General features: G+C 54.8%; 2 protein-coding genes across 2 annotated transcripts; one reads left to right on the top strand and one right to left on the bottom strand.

Moving 5' to 3' along the window:
- The first annotated feature begins 1053 nt into the window (after positions 1-1053).
- On the top strand, positions 1054-13266 carry CSUI_006987 (arsenite-resistance protein 2). Its single transcript, XM_068067137.1, has 14 exons — positions 1054-3251; positions 4739-4939; positions 5842-5923; positions 6610-6857; positions 7296-7420; positions 7797-7993; positions 8587-8665; positions 9571-9634; positions 9920-10372; positions 10577-10705; positions 11298-11556; positions 12000-12092; positions 12402-12526; positions 12972-13266. Exons 1-14 carry the CDS (start codon positions 2901-2903, stop codon positions 13014-13016), a joined length of 2451 nt encoding a protein of 816 aa, XP_067920888.1. The 5' UTR covers positions 1054-2900; the 3' UTR covers positions 13017-13266.
- A 140-nt stretch (positions 13267-13406) lies between these two features.
- Positions 13407-18126, bottom strand: CSUI_006986 (uncharacterized protein). Its single transcript, XM_068067136.1, has 3 exons — positions 18015-18126; positions 14323-17365; positions 13407-13922 (listed from the first exon to the last, which is right to left on the bottom strand). The coding sequence occupies exons 2-3, from the start codon at positions 17039-17041 to the stop codon at positions 13735-13737; spliced, it is 2907 nt and encodes a 968-aa protein (XP_067920887.1). The 5' UTR covers positions 17042-17365; positions 18015-18126; the 3' UTR covers positions 13407-13734.
- Positions 18127-19051: the final 925 nt, after the last annotated feature.

Below are 19051 nucleotides of genomic sequence, written 5' to 3'. Positions count from 1 at the left end.
CAGTTCGCTGGGTTGTCTTTAACTACGTGAGGTCCCGGAGAGTAATGCCTTTTACAGGAATACAGAACGTGTGAGGCCGCTTTCGTAACCTTTTTGAACTTGTCTGGATTTTCCCACCCTGCTCCGGGACAGCAGCAGCACCGGACAGAGAACGTCCTTGATCTTGCGGACACCAGCACTGGAACTTCTGTCAACCCTAAACCCTAAACTCGCCCAGGTCTCGCCTGTCGCGGTCTACACTGCTCGGGCGGCCTAGCGGTAGAGCGGCTGCTGTTGGCTTCCTGTCGCCAATGCGTCCGCCCGTGCTGCGAAGCGCGCGGCTGGTGCCAATGTTGTGCAGGCGTGTTCGGTTGTTTCCTAGGTATATTCAACGGCACACACGCAACAGATCCATGAACGGCGCATAGCGGTGCCTGGACAAGGCAAATTCCTATATCCCTCAATCCAGGAATTTCTGGGACTGTGCGGGTGTGGCAGCGCTTCGGCACGAAACAGCAACATGGGCGTTGTGCTCACACCTGCTCTGAGCTCCGCGTGACAGCAAGTGCTGAAAGAGTTCCTAGAGCTCCCGGCGACGGGTGATGAGCGCTCTGCGACCTCTTTCTGTAAGAGGAAGCGGCGGAGGCGCCGTAGTGGGACAGCACTTGACGGCAGAACTAAGGATGAACCATGGATTGCACAATCATTCAGCGCATGTGCTGCAGACCAGCAGCTCCCCTGACAGGGAACGGCCCGGGCAGAATTACATGTTGTGAACTGTTCGCTGCACAGGACGAAGCAAGTTCATGAAGTCGCGGCATTGCATAACCAAATCTGTACGAAGATAATTCTTCTTCCGACCGACGCGACGACCAGATGTGTACGGGTCCGTTACATGCGCAGTCGTTCTCAGGTCAGCCCTCGGCGCCTGTTGTGCGGCGAGGGGAGGCCAGCTTACAGGGTCAAGAACTGGAATTTACAGGATGAAGCCGTCCCGGCAAAGTTGCATGCGAGGGGGCTTTAACGAGCGAAACAAGTAGTGGTTGTGGTAGCGAACGGAACACTTCGCTTATCCCTTGTGCGAACCTGGCGCTGTCCTGTGCCTGTTGCTACTTTTCTTTCACTCTAGGCTAGGGGATATGCAGGCTGCATTGGTCGAGGTTTCATGAAGTCTCCTTCTCCCTCCCACAGAACGGCTGCGTCTTCGGTACTGAATCTACTTGCACAGGTTAAGTACGGAAACAAACGGGGGGTTTCCCACTCTTATCTCATACCGCGGGTAAACGCGAACTTTGCTACTCTAGTACTGCTTTCCGTATGTATTTCTTCCCGGTACCTTCTTCGTCTCTCTGCGCTGCGGTCCGCTTCTTTACTTCTTCATCGGTGTCCAGTCTCCCGCGCCTGCTGTCGCACGAAGCATGCCCAGTAGGGCCGTCATGGTGATTCGCCTCCTCGCTACTCTGTCGAAGAATCCTTGTCGCTTCAGCTTCCCGTTTCCGTGCATCCTTGCCACGCCTTTTCTCGCTCGCTTTTCAGAATTAGCGGCTCCTAGACACAGAGTACTTCGGTGTACGTCAAGCGAATGTTTACCGTTGACCCAGGGCCCGTGTTCCGGAAGTTTTGAGCTGAAAGACCGAAGCCGAATTTCCTCATTCCAACTTTGGCGTCATTGCGCTCGCGAGACAACAGACGGTTTGCTGCCTTTGCCGCAGACCAGAAGACGTGACGCGCTATCTTCCTGTTAGCTCTACTTCGCGCCGGGAACCGGCGCGCTTCCTAGTGACTTTTGCGCCTCAGCCGCGCGCCGACCCTCTCTCTCCCTTTCTTCCTTTTTTTCCGTTGTCAAGGGCGGCACTCTTCTGCTTCTTTTTTTCTAGATCCAAGCGAGTATTGCGCCGCGGTGCGTCCGGTTTCCCTCTGCCTCCTTTTTTTAGATAGTTGTCTTTACTCGGCTTTGTCTCCGTACGGAGACGGAGGCCAGTGGCATTGCAGCGTCCTTCCTGTGTCCACGATGTGTTGCACAGTTACGGGTCATACTTGGACTTCTAGTTGCTGATGCTGTGCTCCTGTGACAGGGGAAGAGGTTCACAACGAAGGAAATCTCCCGCGGCTCCCCGGTAGCCTGTCGCCAAAAGGAAGAGTCATCACGTCCAAGCTTGTTTAGACTCCACATAGCGCGTGGGGAGCTCGCCCTCATGTTTTCGACTGTTTTTCCTCTCCCGTGGAACATTTCAGTGCCGGAGCGCTGTGATGGTATGACTGGCATGGTATGACTGGCTTCCCGAGTCTGGGTTCACCGGGCTATCAAGCAAGATTGCCTTCACGAAGCTCGTGGTCGTGTTGTAGCTCTGAATAACTAAACCCCCGTGTTGAAAAGAAGCGAGGCACGAGACTTCAGAGGGTCCTAGCCTTGGGGCACGTGCATGAACATGTGCCACGTTGAAGGATACAGCAACATTTCCCAGTGGGGGGGAGGGACTTAGCTCAGTTGCTGTTCGATTACTCGAGGAAACTTCTGCGGCACGTAGCAAAGATTCGTCCCTTCCCCAGAACTCTTTTCACTCCTTTGGCTCTTCTCCGCCAGTGACTCTCCGGCGACCCGGCGTCCTCGCAGTGCTTCCGCCTGACACGGTGCCGCGGTCCGTGTACTTGCGGATAACGTCTGTCGCCTTGCTCGTGCCGCCTCGGCAGGGGGTCAGGCGCAAGTAGAATTTATATTACGAAAGCCGGTTGCCTGGTTAGCTGCGGTAACACGCCCTGTCCGCCGGTACGGCCTGACGGTCTTCACAATCTTTCCGAAAGAGCGAGTTGTTCTGAGTTCCGGGCTTCTGCCCTGTCTCTCCCTTACCGCTAGCTTCCCGAACTCCGGTTCTTCTTTATCCCGAAGCTTCTTTTGTATTCCGAAGCGCTTGTGCACAGAGATGGCAGGTGCTCGGACGAACAGCCGGAGCCGCAGCAGGTCACCAGGGCCTCGATATCGTGACCGGGAGGACAACAGACGGACAGGGGGGGGGTGGAGAAGGAATAACAGTAGGAGCTACGGCGGAGGCGGCCGGAGGGGAGATAATCATCTTGCTGGGAACTACTCCAAAAGGAGGTTCAACAGAAAGGCCTATGACGGCGGAGAGGGGTCTGGGCACGGCCCCTGGGACGGCGGCCGGAGGAGAGGAGGGGGGGGAGGGACCTTTCGGCCTCTGGTAACAGAGGAAGAAGACAGGGAGAGAATGATGGCTGGTCCCATGATGAACTTCAAGCAATTCGTCATGACCAAAGTGAGTGAGTATTTGAGTGAATTCTCGACCAGGATCGCCCGCATCAACGGAACAAGCCGAGATAGACTCCTGCCAGGCTGGTGGCTGCCATCTGTCGCGTCTGGAGTCTAGATATCCCGCTTATTTTGGTGTCTTCACACACTAGCGGTGTCTCCTATTCTCAAAGGTCCTCCCGCCCAGAGAGTTCTGGTCTTCGTCAGCTCGGGGCTGTTAAGCAGTACAGTTACGGTCTTTTGTGAGTAAACGACAGCCCAAAAGAGCTACCTACGTTAGTCTTCTTGATGTAGATGTGAGGAGAGCGGCCGAGGGCAAGGAAGGACAAAACACGTTCATGGCTCGTGTCTGTAACGGCCGGGACATGGGTGACGCGTATCATGTATACCCTCTGCACACGCGCGTGACTCAGTCAGCTTGACTGAGCGTACCGACAGTCTGTATTTCCCATGATCTGGTAGGAATTTTTTTTCTCACGGGCCGTGCCAGAGTTTTTTTCGGTACGATTGTATGTCAATATCCTTAACACATGCGTAGCGGTTACGCGATTTAGGAGATGTCTCGAGCTTTGCCTAGACCTTTATATTGATAGCATAGGTGTGGTTGCCCTTCCGTGAGTGCGTATGGCTGCCGTGGTCGTCGCCTGATGGTACGGGCCCGTGCTCGTACCTAAGGCTCCGAAGGTGGATTTTTGACTAGCCTGAGGACGGTTCTTTGTGACAGCCACCTTTTTGATTGGCAGCACCAAGAGAATCAAGTATTGTTTCAGCACCGGCGGGTGAACGGAAGAGGTCACATTTGTTTCTTCAATAGGTGTAGGCACCGTACTACCAGGCAAACCAACGGGCACCTCACTGCATTCCGACAGTGCGATAGCTCTTACCTCGTCGCTTCCCAGACATCTCAGAGCCGGACTGCAATTTTTCGGAGCAAGAACGTGGGTTACACATACGTCCTCTTGAGGTACACTTTCTATGTGCCCTTCAATTCGCCGTCATGTGACACGGTGTGCCACCCCTCCGTTTAAGAGGAGCTGGGACATGCCCCTCGACATCGGGTTACCCCTCCTGGACGCCGCTTAGAGAAACTTTTCTCTCGAAGATTCGAAGGTGTATTGCGAGTCGCAGTCGTGCACGCGCGAACGTCTCTATGCATCCTTCAGTGTCTTCATGTAGACACACGAGATCCATAGGCACGCCTGTATCAATACAGGTGGGCCACTTGGACAGTTCTGCCGGGGGACTATGAGAGTGGCTTTGCAGCGAGATCTCCCCGTGTTGCTCGTGTCTGCGGCCGGACAGTTTCGAATGGAAGGACTTTCTGTCCGCGCTACGTCGGGAGTCACCACTGGAGAGGGGCGTTCCAGGTCGTAGACGCCTGTATAGATAGTGAAAGCATTGTCTTTGCTGATGGGTCTGTCCTGTCGTCCACGTGTATGTCGAACACGCTTCAGCCCTGCGTTGTGGTTTTGTTGGTTCGGTTTCTGCCGTCAGCCAGACCACTGCACCCAGAAGCAGTTGTTTGACGACTACGAGGTGTACGTGGAGCAGTATCGAGAACACCACGCAAAGCTCTTTTTCATAAATCACAACAGCAAAGCTTTCATGCGGGAGTTGTACCATCCGAATCTGGTTCGGAGACAACATGCGCTGCGCAAAGATCGAGCCAAAAACATTGCTCAACTTTTCATGCAGGTAACGCGTCGACGCAAGATAGGCTGTTTGCTGCCGCTGCAGTGCCACTCTCGCGCAAGCTCACCTGGAAATCGCGATGCGGGTCCCGCAGCGTTTTGCCGCACTTGCACGCAAGTATTGGGATTGCGGGGCACGACTCTTGTGCCTCCGTAGTTACCAAGGAGCTCGGGCACACGTCGTGGTGTGTGGGACCTCCTCAGGGACGCGATCTGACCATGCGGCGGTAGAGCTGCAGCCGAATGGTGTTCTGCTTGAATAGCTATGCTTTTGCGTAGACACTGAGGCCACCTTTCTTGTCGTTCGGCATCTTGGCGTCCGGGCAGTCGCTTTCCCAAGGATTCTTTGTTGAACAACGCTCACTCTGCTCACTGAGTCGGTCGTGGCGTGCTGGGCAGGGTTTTTTCTCCGTTTTTTCGTGTTCGGTGTACGCTTGGCTGCGGCAGAGCCATGCTTCGGAACCTGTAACGCTGCATATACGTTTTCACTTGGTCCAGACATGAGAACAGCTGTTTAGCTCTAGAGCAGAGGGCAAGCACCCGCTCATGCATATGGCCTCCGCAGTCCCTCGGGCATCCGAAGGACCCGGATGGTGAGCCTTTTAGAGCCACAAGAGAGTAACAAGCTGAGGATGTATGCATTCTTTTCTGCCAAGGCCCAGATATCTGTTTTTCTGGTGAGGTGGCAGGCGCCCATCGTGGGACCGTTCGAGTTTCTCCTGTGGTACAAGGGCGGGATATCAAATCCTTCGGACCACGAAGTTACCATAGTCCGTTTTCACAGCACGTTCTCTGAGGTTGTTTTGGCCGTCCGAGAAGAGGAATTTCTTGCAGAGGGCGCGTGCATGTTTAAATGCTGTCCTGGCACCCAGCTGGGTGGTGAAGGCGGTGTTGGGTTTTTTACAGAAGCTGCGCCGAGGCTTCTTCGCAAACCTGTCACTCAGAGCCGACTTCCCCGGGCTCAGGCAATTCATTGAGGACAGCCCAGGCAAGTCACTCTCGTTGTAGGGGTTGCCTCGTGTGTCATAAAGTGTATGATGACCCGTCCGAGCTCAGATGCGTGTGGTTCCTAGGTATGTTTTTCATCGTAAAAACTCGTACATACAGTATATCTCGTAGGGGTTGCATTTCCAAACGGCTCAAGGACACGTAGAGCGCAGCTATCGCTTACTCAAGTGTAACCCGGTTAAGCTTGTGGACGGCGAATGACGTACAAGCGACGTACGGTCTATGCTTGCTGTCAGATCGAGTGAGCTATTTTGCTTCTTGAAACGTCTCAGCGACGCTCCCCTTCGAGCCGCTCTGCAGGTGGACACGCCCCTAACGGTGTGGATACAGTTAGGCTGTTTGTGTGTCGCAGACCCGTACTCAACGGAGGTGCGTATTGCTAGGTAGGCGTACGTTGGATCACTGTTTTCACTAGAGGTAGCTGTCGGACACTCCAAATGAGTTGTCGAAACCAGAGGCTCCTTTGCTTGCGTCTCATCCGTTTGGGCAGCATTCAGTTGGTTGTTCTGTCGTCAGACCAGCTTTCTTTTTGCTTCGTGCAATCCGTCCGTGCTGTTGGTGCGGATGGTCACGTGGTAGGTAAGCTTCTGTACCAATATATGCGCCGCTGCGATGAACCACAAGCTTTGTGTCTCCCAGAGGGTCTCGGTTTTTGTTTTTTTTCAGATGGCTCGCCGCTCTTATGGAGCGAGTGGCCTAGTCAGCATATCGTCGAGGTTCGGCCTTCCTCGGTCATTGAACTGGAGGACGACATGGGGGACAGTGCCAGCGGCGAAGAGCAGCTCGGGCCCCCGCGGGGGAGTGGTGTGCAAGACCCTCACCCCCCGTATCTATTGCTTCCGTCCGCCGGCTGTCTGGTGATATGTGATGTTGACCCAGCGATCTCCAAATTCGACATTTATGACGAGCTCTCGGTAGGGAAGAAAGGACAAGACGCCTCGTCTTTTGGAGGGGCTTTGCCGCTTACGTCATCTCTTTTACGAAGTGTTAGCCAAGCGGAGTGTGCGAGCGTACTCGTTGTTTACTCGAAGGCTTACTGGTACTTTTGATGCCCAGTCCGAAGCTTGGCGCAGGAGTCCCCAGTGTCTAATTTTTTGCCGGATACGATCTTCGCCGGCGGAAGTGCTGTGGTGTGTATATATAAGGGAGAGTTATTCAGTTCAAAGACGGCGGCGGCGGACACCAACTGCGGGACCGTGCAACATGTGTGTTTGACAAGGAAGCGCACTCCCGACTAGGCTATGTTTTACTATCGTTCTGAGGTATGCCGACACAACTCGTTAGGTCTGAGTCGTGTTCTCTGCTTATAAGCTTTGTCGGCACCTAGTTGTATGGTCCGTGCGGCTTCACAGAAAAAAGGAGCAATTTATGTCGGTATGGCAGAGGGTGCAACCCCCGTCGAAGAGCGCACGGCTTTCGTGCTTTTCCCCGATGAAGCGACTAAGCAGGCGGCGAAGGACAGCATTCCAGATATGACGTACGGCAAGCTCTTGAATCAGATCACTGACTGCCCAGGAAGGGGGCAGGGGTGTGACTGGTGACCGACCTCCCGATAACGGTTACTGTTTTTGTCGGCTGGTTCCTTCGCTGCGTTCCCGGGAGTACTACTCCTTTGAGAACACTCGCAGAGCTTGGTGTCGGTGTTTCTCATTTTTTTTCTCTGGCTGAGAGCGGTACCTGCCGTCGGGTTGGGTAATGCACCTGAGAAAACTCTCTCCGTGTGGTGCCAGCAAACCTGTGTGCAGCCCTTCCGCAAGCGTAAGTCCTAGCGTGGAACCACATGACAGATTTCGGAGGTAGTGGTTTGAGTGGAAACGTACCCCCGATGAGACCGGTGTGCGTCTGCCTGACAGGATCAAGGTTACAAAACCGATAATCACAGTCGCGAACAATGGCGACGAGCAGGAGACGCTGAAGGTAATAACGCTGACTCTTCGGGAGCCCCCGACACCACCATCGTGCGACGTGTCTGTCACCCCGCCTGTAGCATGCACCCCCCGGCGAATCCGGAAAGACTTGGATTTCTCTAGAAACCTTATCATGTTTCTTGGTAAGCCTTTCTCAGGAAAGTACAAATTCATACACGCGTGCGCAGGTAGCAATGTGTCCCGAGCCGCTTTCGCGTCGCCTTCGTTTGAGAGGCCTTTCAGTTCTATGTTCCGATGATGTCTGTTCTTTGTTGGTGCACACGCTTTTATACATGTGGATATGTCTTCGGAAAGGCAATCGTGCACTTGCATTTGGAGTTACGTAGTACTGCGCCTAGTGGCCGAAATTCTCGGTTAGCCTCAGGAGTGGGACCTCTTTAGTCAGTGCGCCAGGTGCAGTCGAAGCTTTTAGTGTTTTAAGCCCACTACCGTGCGAGAGCAGGCTCCGGTTAGGTCAGCGCACTAGAGCACCCGGCGTAACGGCGATCAAGCGATGAAGCTGAAACTCCCTGCCGGTGTCCGCTCACGTGTGTACGCTGGCTGTTACTTGCAGGCGCCGCGACACAACCGCTCGAATGGAAATGAGGTTTCTGAGTTGTCCAGTCAGATTGCATGTCACTAGGTACTTAGAACTTGAAGCTCAGAATTTTCATACCGTTAGCCTTTTCATAGCCACTTCACCCGTCTCCTTCGATTGTCCCTGTTTCCTTTTCAGACGAGCAGTTGGGCGTTTGGGAGGGAGAAGATGAACATCCTTTTCTTTCGGCCCTTGCAGATGACATCGATGAGATCAGGTAACCGGCAACAGCGTGGTGGTGGCGGTTACGTAGTGTACCTCGCTGCAGAGGAACACCGCCCATGTTGCGTTCGAAAAGAAGACAGACGCGTCGAGACATACGCAGTGCGCGGACACAGTAGTTGCTTACGCAGGAACGCTGAGAGGAGTTTTGTATGGTATCTTGAATATGCTTTTAGCCGAGTTTTGTTGCTTGGGGCTATAGCTTACAGGGAAGCACGCACCACTGATGTGTAGCCGGGAGTTTGTCGTCTTTATCCATAACGTCACGCTCATGGACTCAGTGCCCAAGACTACTTGCCTCACAGTCATCCACATCTGGTCGAGGGGATAACAGGTTTCCACGCAGTATTCCTCGGTCAACCCCCGCTTGTGCGCGACCACATTCAACTTGGTTCTTGCAGACGGGTATATTGCTAGGCACCTGCCTGGAGCACGCTGAGCTCGGGAGCAACAGTTTTTCAACGCTTCGCACTCATCAGGCCTAAGGCGACTGAAACCGAACTTTCCCAGTTCGCCTCACACACTCAGCAGATTGACAGCTATGATCTGCAACAAGTCACGCGTAAAATTCTCACGGCCAGACGGCATGGTCATTCGTGTCTCCGGGGGGCCGGAGGGAGAGCCGGAGTTACTGCAGTAGTCGCAGCAAGCTGCTATTTTTCGACTGCCTCAGTCTGCTTGGAGAAGCTTTGTGACGTCTCTGTCACAGAAGGCTCTTTCCAACAGGCGGGCTGCCAGGTTGCCCACTGGCCGAGCAGTGATATGCTGTCGCGGTATGTCTGCGACGAAAGCTATACATTTCCATGCTCACGTATTATCGAGATAGTAAGGGCTCCGTGGACATGCTCAAAACTCGTGTTCATCATGGCGCAGATTGGGTCTGGTCTTGTGTGCTCGCAGGCGCCTCGATCTGCAGATCACGTACTTGCGGCATGTGCACTCGTTGTGCTATTATAGTGGCGAGGTACGAAACCTTTCCTTTGGCACTAAGTAGAGCCTCTTCTGGAAATCCTTGACATGTTATTCAACCAAGAATAGAGTGCAGTCAATGTGCCCGGGGTTCGCCGACCGACAGGCTCGGGGCCCTACGGACAAAGTCGTCCGGAGAGCAAAAAGGAAGTCGCCGGGGTGCATGAATGGTGGTCCGTGTCGTGACTGCTGGTTCTCTAGTTTGTCGAAACTCTTCTCGTGGAGTCGTTCCGTTACGACGACCGCCGCAGAGCTCTTTCCTTTCGCTGTTACGCTGCAGCTCTGTAAAGACGCTGTTGAGTTAACAGCCCGGTGCGGGGGAGCATTCCTTCGCCCTCAAATTCCGTCCTCCTTGCAGCACTACGTCCAGAGTCTCTCGGGAGAGGAGGACGGTGAAGAAGAAAGCGACGGAGAGCCAGAGGGAGGCAGTCGTCTTGGAGTTGATGGGGAGAAAAGCAGAGATCGGAATCAGCGAAATAGCAACACTAACGGTCATGTGCAGGCCTCTGGCGTAGAGGAGGTTAATGCGGAGGGAGACGCAAGGACGGTAGAGCACGAGAACGGGGAGAAAGGGAGACTTGTGTCTAAGTCGCAAAGGCGCTGGATTAAGCAACTCGACGCTCGACTAGAGGGTTTGCTGAGAACTGCCAAGCAATTCAGTGCACTCGTGCCTGCAGCTATTGACGAGGAGACTCCACACATTAAGCTCAAGTGGACAGCGTTCTGCCAGGAGGTAAGCTTCCGTGGTGTTGTATCAAACTTTTTCACTTCGAGCGCTGAGCACAAGGTGCGTAACGTGAGATTTTGTAAGGCTGCGCAGTGCTGACTGCTAAGGTACATGCCTGCGAGTAGATTCGTATTTTTTGTAGCTGAGCTTTCACTCTTTCTAACCCGGTAACGTTAAGTATCATCTCGAGAAGGTGGTGTTGGACTGCAGAAAGTCTTCGAGGACGACGAGCACAAGCACCGCTGCCGTCTTTGTAACAAGCCATTCAAGGCCCCTGTTTTCGTTTTCAAGCACCTTCGAAAAAAGCATGAGGAGGAACTCAATCTAATTATTGACAAGGTACGTAGCTGTTTCGAAGAACGTCACGTGCGACGCTTTTCGTTTTCTTCCTTCTTCCAAAGCATTCCTGACCATGTATGTCTGTGTGTAACCACATGCGTGTACGTGTATTTGTAGTCTACCGGTGAACATACGTCTACGGAAAAGTTCTATGCCGGAGAGAAAGTACACGGAAGGCTCCGGAAGATAGGCCAGCGTTTTTTTTTCATTCCTGCTTCGTTTCTCTTTCAAGTCTAGTTCCGATGTCCGTGGCGTAGAGAAGGCGAATAATGTGTTCGGGTCGCGGAGATTCTCCGTTGGCTGCACGAAGAGACTGAAAGTTTCACCTCTAGCAGTGTAGACCGGGAGAGGAACCGAAGAGTCTGGCTGACGCTGGGTGTCTCCTCGTGGTGTTGTCCCCATACTACACGGGAAGGGGGGCAGCTTGGTTAAGCGAGGCCGCAGTAGACCGGAGCGTGGTTGCTTCCTTTTTTGTGTCCGTACTCAGTGTGGGGTGTCTTTTGTCGCCCTAGCGCCTGAGGCAGGACTCGACAGTCTCATTCAGTCTGTTCAGTTTGCCCGCTTCCTGGTTATAACTGCCTTTTTTTTTTAGTACGCCAGCATCATAATGAAGGACTTGTACTTGAAGGATCCGAACAAGCCTATAGTGCTACCAAGAGAATCCTCAAAGAGCGGCCTCGTAGAGGACATGTACGGCCGCGACTATGCATCTTCGCCTTGGCCGGGGGCTGCGAGTGCGCCCAGTACCGCCGTGTCGACGGCGGGACCTGCAGGCCTCACGTCCGGCATGTCCGTGGCGGGCCCGTACGGCATGGTCATGGTTCCTGCTGCTCATATAGGTTCGTCCGGAGGTAGGTTTCCGGTATATGCTTTTTCTTTTTCTAACCCGTTCTCGTTGTGTACCCGGATCCCGACTCAATGAGAGCAGATGGTTTGAGCATCGCTGCCAGCGGTAGCCGGTTTAGGCATTACTTCGTCCTAATGGTTTGGTGGGGTGTTCAGCGGCTTCCCTGGGACACCTAAGAGGGACAACGGAAGAGGCTGCATGCTGGTGTTTCGAACTTCGTCGAACCTTCCGTATTCGTTCGCGTGCATGTATTTCTTCTTCTGTGGGTACCAGTCGAATGCTGTGCCCGTATGATTCACCGATCGACCGCATCAGGGCTTGACTGGTACAGGGCCTGAGCCTGAAGAACGGGGGCGGTATTGCGAGGTCGAACCCACTGCTGCCGATAGTTCTGCAGCCTACTGCAGTGGTGACCCGTTCTTTTGCTGTGGTGTGCCCAACCTCCAGCGGCAATGTATGCACTGTCGACACCCGGAGGTCCTGGCCATCCGGCAAGCGTGGTGATGCCTCCGCCACCACCGCCAGCCTACTATGCGCTGGGTAAGCTGAACTGTGTAGGGACATTTTGCCTGGCCCTGGACCAGACATGTGCTTACGCATGGAATGGGTTTCGCTGTTGTGCGCTTCTCACTGTCTGTGCGAAGTGGGCCGAGTGAAGGGCCGGGTGAAGTGCCGGTGCATGGACAGGGGATCGTAAGTGAGCCTGTGAAACGCCACGCGCAGCTTCTTCGGCGCCATTGCGTATCTTTCCCTACGTGGACACATGATAGCAGCTGTTTGCTAGATTGTGTGGCATCCAGCTGCGGTGCAACGCGCGCACTGGGAAACCGCTCGATGTGGTCTGTTCAGGTACTGCAAGCATGCCGAATGCTCCGGTGTACGGAACAGCGGCCACAGCAGGAAACCAGGCGAGCCGCAGACCAGACTGGGACGCCCCTGAGCCTGTGCCCACTGCGTCGCCATTCGGCTCTCAGGTACGTTCAACCGCTTGCTACGTACACTGGCTATGAGTAAATTTACAGCTCAGCGAAGTGTCCCCTGTTTGTATGCAGTTGCTCGAAGCTGACGCCTCAGTTTTCTTGGGACAGGGAAGCTAACATGTCAACGGTACTTGTGCTCGCGAACGCGAGAGAACTGTCAGCTCCGCCAATCACTAGCAAAATGTTGCCGCAGTTCCTCCGATCGCCAAGGCGACGCTATAGATTAGTCCGAGACGCGTCGCGGCTGCTCGGCAGTACTGTCGTGTCTGTATAGACGGGTCACAGTGGCAGGACGGCCGAAAGTGCCGCCATGGCACCTGCTACGCTATGAGAGATCACCAATGCAGTCCTGCTATTGCAAAAACTTCAGAAGTGGCAAGCCGTCAAGCAGGTTGTCCATCCCCTAGCACACGTGATTTGTTTGTCTTTGTCCGGGCAGGGAGCCACCGGATCTCGGGCGTTGGCAAGCTATGACGACCTGTAGACCCACCTGCGGTGGCGAAGCTTACAATGAATCCAACAGCTGTCGAAGTCATCGGGGGAGAGGGCAAGGCGTGTGCCGGAGCGTCGTTTGTACGTGGTGCAGCGGGGACTTCCTGACACGAACAGGCATGCCCCCCAACAGTTTTTCTTTTCTTTCCCTGGTGCTGACTCCTCACGGGGCGTTTGTATGGTGCCAGAGCGGCTATGCGTTTCTGTGCTAGCACGTAGCGAAACGTCTTTCAGGTGACACTGCCGTTTCTACGTGGCTGCTGTGGAAAAACTCTTGGCGGGATTGCGGGTCGGTCGTGCGTATTGAGGAGAACTGATAATCACCATTACATTGCGCTTTTTCGGAAAGCAAATTCAACTGGCTGACTAGAACATTGGTTTTGTCGGTAGTAGTTTGGGCCGAGAAGTACGCTTGGCACACTGCGATGCAGGGACGCCTTCAGCGGAGGACATACGATCGGTATCCCAGGCATCTCAGATATCTGCTGTGTGCCCCACACAAAATGCGAAACACGAGTGTCAGGTTTTCCGATGTCGACGCGAAGCGCACTGCAGCTTCCCATGAGGTAGTGACGGCCGCGCACTCAGAATGACCGTCCATAAAGCGCGGGCACATGGTTGTGCACGGACTGTGAAGATCTGTCGCGAATGCAATCACCGTTCTCAGCCCTCCGACATACGGAGCACTAGACGGGAACATCGCCCTACTGTCAAAAGCCACGCTGTACACAGCGCAGTTGGGAAATCCGGGCACTCTGGCGATGGGGCTGGATGCTACAAATATTTCGGCAAAAGATGTGTTGACCCGCAGCATTACAGGAGCAGAGATTGCAGCCGTCGAAAGTCTGCGCGCACCCTGCCGGACAGTCTGTCAGGACCACTGGCTGGGAAGGCCGATCTGCAACGAGCACACGCATGAACCACCAGGGTAGGAATTACAAAATGCCTCACGAAGCTTTGTTGCAGCATGACCAGTCTATGCTACGCGCCAGTGACATTCGGAACGGCTGATGAAAGCGTACGGGCGAGACTGCTTGTGGCTCAACTGCTGGATGGCAGCACTGCGTGGACAAAAGCGTGAGTTACCGCTGAAGGAGAAAAGCGCGCCAGCTGTCGGAACGTTCAGTGCTTCTGAGTAAGACTCAGGCGAGTGAAGGATTACAATGCCGAGAGCCCACCGAGCAATTTCTTTTGTTCCGAGGTGACAGCTCTGCTACTTGTGTCTAAAAAGGCAACTGGTCACTGTAGTTGCTGAGCGGTTGTTCCACGGTTCAAGCAAACCTGTTCGTGCCGCTTACTTTTAAGACAGCTGGACGGTGACACTGTTTGCGTACAAATCCGATGCCTGCAAACCGCGCCACCGTCAAAACAACGACACGTCGTGCAACCATCGAAATAGATCTCGCAGTCTTGCGGACACCGCAGCGGAGGTCCTGTGTACTGTTCGCCCCGCCTGCCGCTCCCGGCTTCATGAGGTGCAACGCCTGTGGCGACCTGAATTTGCGAGCCCAACTGAGGCGGTGGGCCAGATATCAAACCCGCGGAATTTGCGCGTGCTTGTGAAGCAGGAATCTCAGCGCTCGTGAAATCGGAATTGGGGAGGGGTCCGAGTTGATCATTGTTTGGTCCATCGCGATTTCCAGTGCCGAGCAGTAACTCACTGCCCACGGGCACACCACGGTTCTGAGCTCCGCTGTCAGAGACAGTTTCACTTGCAGAGCTCAGCTGGGCAAGAATGTGCGGGACCTCCTGTTGCAATGTAGCTCGAAGGCGATCAAGATCCGACGCTGGGAGATTGGCCTCTGCGCCTTGGCCTACAGTAGCGTCGTTGCCCGGGGAAGTCGACTGTACATCACTTGCTGGCCGGCCAATATTGGCCCGCGGGCCGCTAGAAGCAAGGGCTGTTCGAAGGAGGCCGAGCGCCGCCGGCTGTCTCTCTATTGCCGCCATCAGTTCCTCCTCGTAAGGAGAGCGTGCAGCAGCAGGTTCACTCCCACTCTCGCTCGAGGCAGCCCGGGGCTCTCCCAGGTTTTCTTGCGAAGATTGTCTGGCGTCCTCTCCTTTCCTGTCTTCAACCGGCAGAGCTTGTTGGCTTTCCTGGGCTGTGTCAGGAGCTTGGGACGAGGCAGGAGTTTTGGCTCCAACTGGGACCGCAGCCGCTTCGATCCCCGCTCTCATGGCTGCTTCAATTACTGTCCGCATGGAAGGCTGCGCCGTCACAAGATGTTGTACAGCTGCCGCGACTGCGGCTTCCACGACTTTGTTTCCTCCTCCCCTCTGGGCGGCAAGTTCTGGTAGCTGGTTGACTGGGCCATCATTTCGTGGAAAGCTTTGCTGACTGTGGGGGCTCAGTGGACTTGATGAAGTTTCGTCTGCCGCAAGAGACGTGCCGTCTTTTGCGTCATGATGTCGGGAATCCTTCTGCCCGTCGCTGAGCGAGGGAGTCAGTGTTTGTGGCGTATGCACTCCAGGTTCTACTTTGGTTTCCACGTTGCTCCGAGCCTCTCCCTCAGAGTCTTGTGTTGTCGACTCCAGCTTTCCATTCTCTCCGGCAAAATCCTGTGGCGCCGATGCCAGCTCCTCCGCCTTTCCGGCGAGTTCCTCTGGCATCGCTGCCAGTTCTACTTCAGCGCTGGTGCCCTGTTCTTCCTTGAAAAGTTCAGCAGCAGACGACCGTTTCTTCCGTTTTCGGGCTTGAACTCCGTCGTCCCACAAGCCGTAAGAAACTGAGCGCAGAGCTGCTGGAAGCGATCCAAAAAGTCCCGGTAGCTGCTTTGCCTCACGCCCCTCCATGAGGCAGCACACGGGGCTATCTCCTCCATCGCCGGCAGCGCTTTCTATATCCTCAGGCCTGTCCCTGTCTGGGCTTTGCTGAGCTCCGAAGGCAGCTGGCCCTAGAACGCAGTAAGGCGAGCAAAGCACTTGTCCAGAAAAGCACCCGCAAAGGACGCAGCCTTGTCTCCAGAAGACACAAGGCGGAGGCTCGGAGGCCAGACGCTGCTGCTCCCCCCCCTGCAGCGCCCGAGAAAAGTCTACTCTTACAGTGTCACCATTCGGGGTTAGCTTTTGGAGCAACAGGAAAGCTTCGTCAGCTGAAGGGCAGATGTCCATCTCGACAGAGTGGACTGGCGCAGGTTTACTAGTACTGGCGCACCTCCTGATGGCAGTTGCCTTCGCTGCTGCGTCGTGTCGTTTTCTTGAGGAATGCAGCAGCTGCAGGTCGTGATGTGGCTCGTGAACAGTGTGCCCTACGTCCGTGGGTCCACTGTCTTGTTTACCTATTTCGTCTGGCAGAAGACGCCACTCGTGAGAGGGACGAAACTCGTTGACAGGTATAGGTCCCTTCAACGCGGCGTCGCTCCCGACTAACGCTGCTGTCGTGTTGGCCACGTTTGGTGACACGGGCAGCTTTTCGAGAAACCCTCGGAGATTTTCTAAGAAGCTCCGCAAACCGGAGATCGCGAGTCCCGGCCCTTGGCCCTCTTCACGGACGATTTCTTTGTTCTTTGCATCAGTCGCGCGGCCTGCCCCAGACTCGGAGAATCCGTCGATAACATTCGCAGTACTGGTAGTCTCGTCTTCTGGACGTGAGATGGTCGCAAGTGGATCCCCGGGCAACACGGCGTCCTTGGAGGACATGTCCGCGCCCGTGCCCGAATGGCCTGCCTCTTTTCTAGGGCTCCGCTGCTCGGTCGAATTGTCTGCCAAAGTAGAGGGGTCGCTCTGAGACCTGTTTCTGTCTCGTGAGCTGCTAGATTCTTTGCGCTGCAGGCCCGCTGACTCAGAACGAACGGTCGCTTCAGGGGGGACAGACGACGCCTCACTGTCACTCGGCGGAGCAGCTTCATGGCTTCTGCTGTCCATATCCTCCCTCCGAGGGAGCGACGTCGCTATTGGTTTCTCTTCTACCGGTGCGGGGACGCTTGTCGTGTTCGTCACGCTGACAAGCCGTGGAACCTGCTGTAGAGTGTTCTGAAGCGGCTGACCCAGTCCTTCGAGCTGCATCAACTGACTCATTGGACTACTGCGGACTGTGCTACTTGTAGCCTGGAGGTACCTGAAACCGTAAACTGGAGTCTGCGGAGCTGACAAGGGAGCCTGGTCTTCTCCATCCTCTCGAAATCCGTGACCCTGCTCAACGCTGGTGTGCCTCCCGCGCACTCCGGCGTTGTCAGCTGACCCGACGCTGACAGGGTGTATAGCCGCGTTTAGCTTTCCTGAAAAGCGACAGACAATCACCTAGCAGTGCTACATTTGTGTATACTTGAACTGTCAAGCCCGGAGCTCGTATGCCGACACCTGGCGGTCTGCTATCCCAACGGTGAGATCAGTTCACACCCGTATTAAACCCGGACCGACACATCGGTACCGGGCAGATCAACGACTCTGGCCTCTAGGGGTGGCGTCGAGAGCCACTCCTAGAGGCCACAGTCTTACATCAGTGTTTTAAATTCTTGCGCGCACAAAACATACCGCCCGGCTACTGTAGCGGCCAGATTTAGTCCGTCTTGTCTAGCGCTCCAAGGGCTGGTGTGCAGCTCTGTAGCGTTGGAAAGTCACAGCCTACAAGACAGAAGGCAAGGCGCAGGAGCGCAGCTGTCACCGAACACAAGCTAATCCCAGAGGGACTCACCGGGCGCAGCAGTTGTTGAAGCCGTGTCGGAAAAGGTGGTAGAAGCAAACACCCAAAACGGACACATCAGGCTCGGACACGAGTCGAGTACTTGAAGAAGAGGCACACCGAGGAGAGAGCATGCTGTTACGAACTTCATTTTGCACGCAGTACAGGTTTGAGCAACGAAGAGACCTCTCGAAGAGATGCTACCCAAGCTTGCTCCTCCTCATCACGCAAGAGCAGCGAACAGCTAGCCGGCCGGAGAAAGCTGTGGAAAACGAGAAAAGTTTACGCGAGGAGATCCGTACATCAAGTCTACGTAATAAACTTTAGAGAGGACCAGAAAGAGACTTGAAGGAGATGCGGGAAACCTACCCGCATTCTGTTCAGCAAGGTCCCGTCCAGTGAACGAGTCTGCAGACTACCTCGAGCAGAGCCGGCTCCCGGAGGCGACCACTTCGGGGAGCTGACGTTCATCGGACCGACTATGCAACGTAGGAACGGAACTCTGGGTGCGAGGGCAACAATAACATTTCCCTCGTGTCCTTCCCACCCTGTACTGGGATAACTCGTCCGCCGGGGACGAGAAAAGGTGTAGTGATACGCTAGTTACCTCTCAAAAGTGCCTTCGCAAGAGCAGCCCTTCCCTCCTCTGAGAACGGTGAAGGCCATGACAACTCAGTCGGTCTGGACTGGTGGACCTCGCTACGCGATTTCCCATGCTAACTGCCTTTGTACAGCAATAGAATCACGAGCGCGGAAGCTACAATGTCGTCTGCATGTTGTGATTCTCGACCAGCACTGCAGTGGTTGAAGCTGCGGGACAAACCCAGCCAGCGTGTCAGGATTTCGCAGCCGATGACACAGTTGAGAAAAGCCCTGAAAACAGTCCTCAGACTGCCCTTGTAACTGGAAGTGACGCGTGAGCCCTGGAGCTCAAAGCATGCGAAGCACCGAGGACTAATTTCAAAGCTTTGAAAAATCACGGAGTCGCATGGACGCCGACAGGGAAGTGGGCGAGTTGAAAACCGAGCCAGGATTTAACCAGGGGGGCCTCTCATTCATAAGACACCATGAAACACACGCGGCGCGCTCGGGCGACAGCAAGATGCAGCACCTTGGAGGCAGGATAGAATGAAAATCCGAAGCCCCCCTCGACGACCGCTCTAGTAGTAAAAAGTGGGCGAACTCTCCAGACTAAGGCTCCACATCGCTCTTTTCATTTCTCCACGATCCCATTACAGTACAGCTCTAGGTGAAAAGCACATCAGGCTGCCGCGTGCCGTTGCCCTCTCTCGCACCGATGCCCAGCTCCGTCAATGACGAAACGTGAGCCGGCCTCCAGTTCCGACACCCCCGAGATGGCGCGACCGCTTCCTCATTTCATTCCGGTCCTCGCACCATCCGGAACA

This window comes from Cystoisospora suis (assembly GCF_002600585.1).
Source record: "Cystoisospora suis strain Wien I chromosome Unknown contig_3604, whole genome shotgun sequence".
NCBI classification, from domain to species: Eukaryota; Apicomplexa; class Conoidasida; order Eucoccidiorida; family Sarcocystidae; genus Cystoisospora; species Cystoisospora suis.
This window is presented reverse-complemented; position numbering and strand designations above follow the sequence as displayed.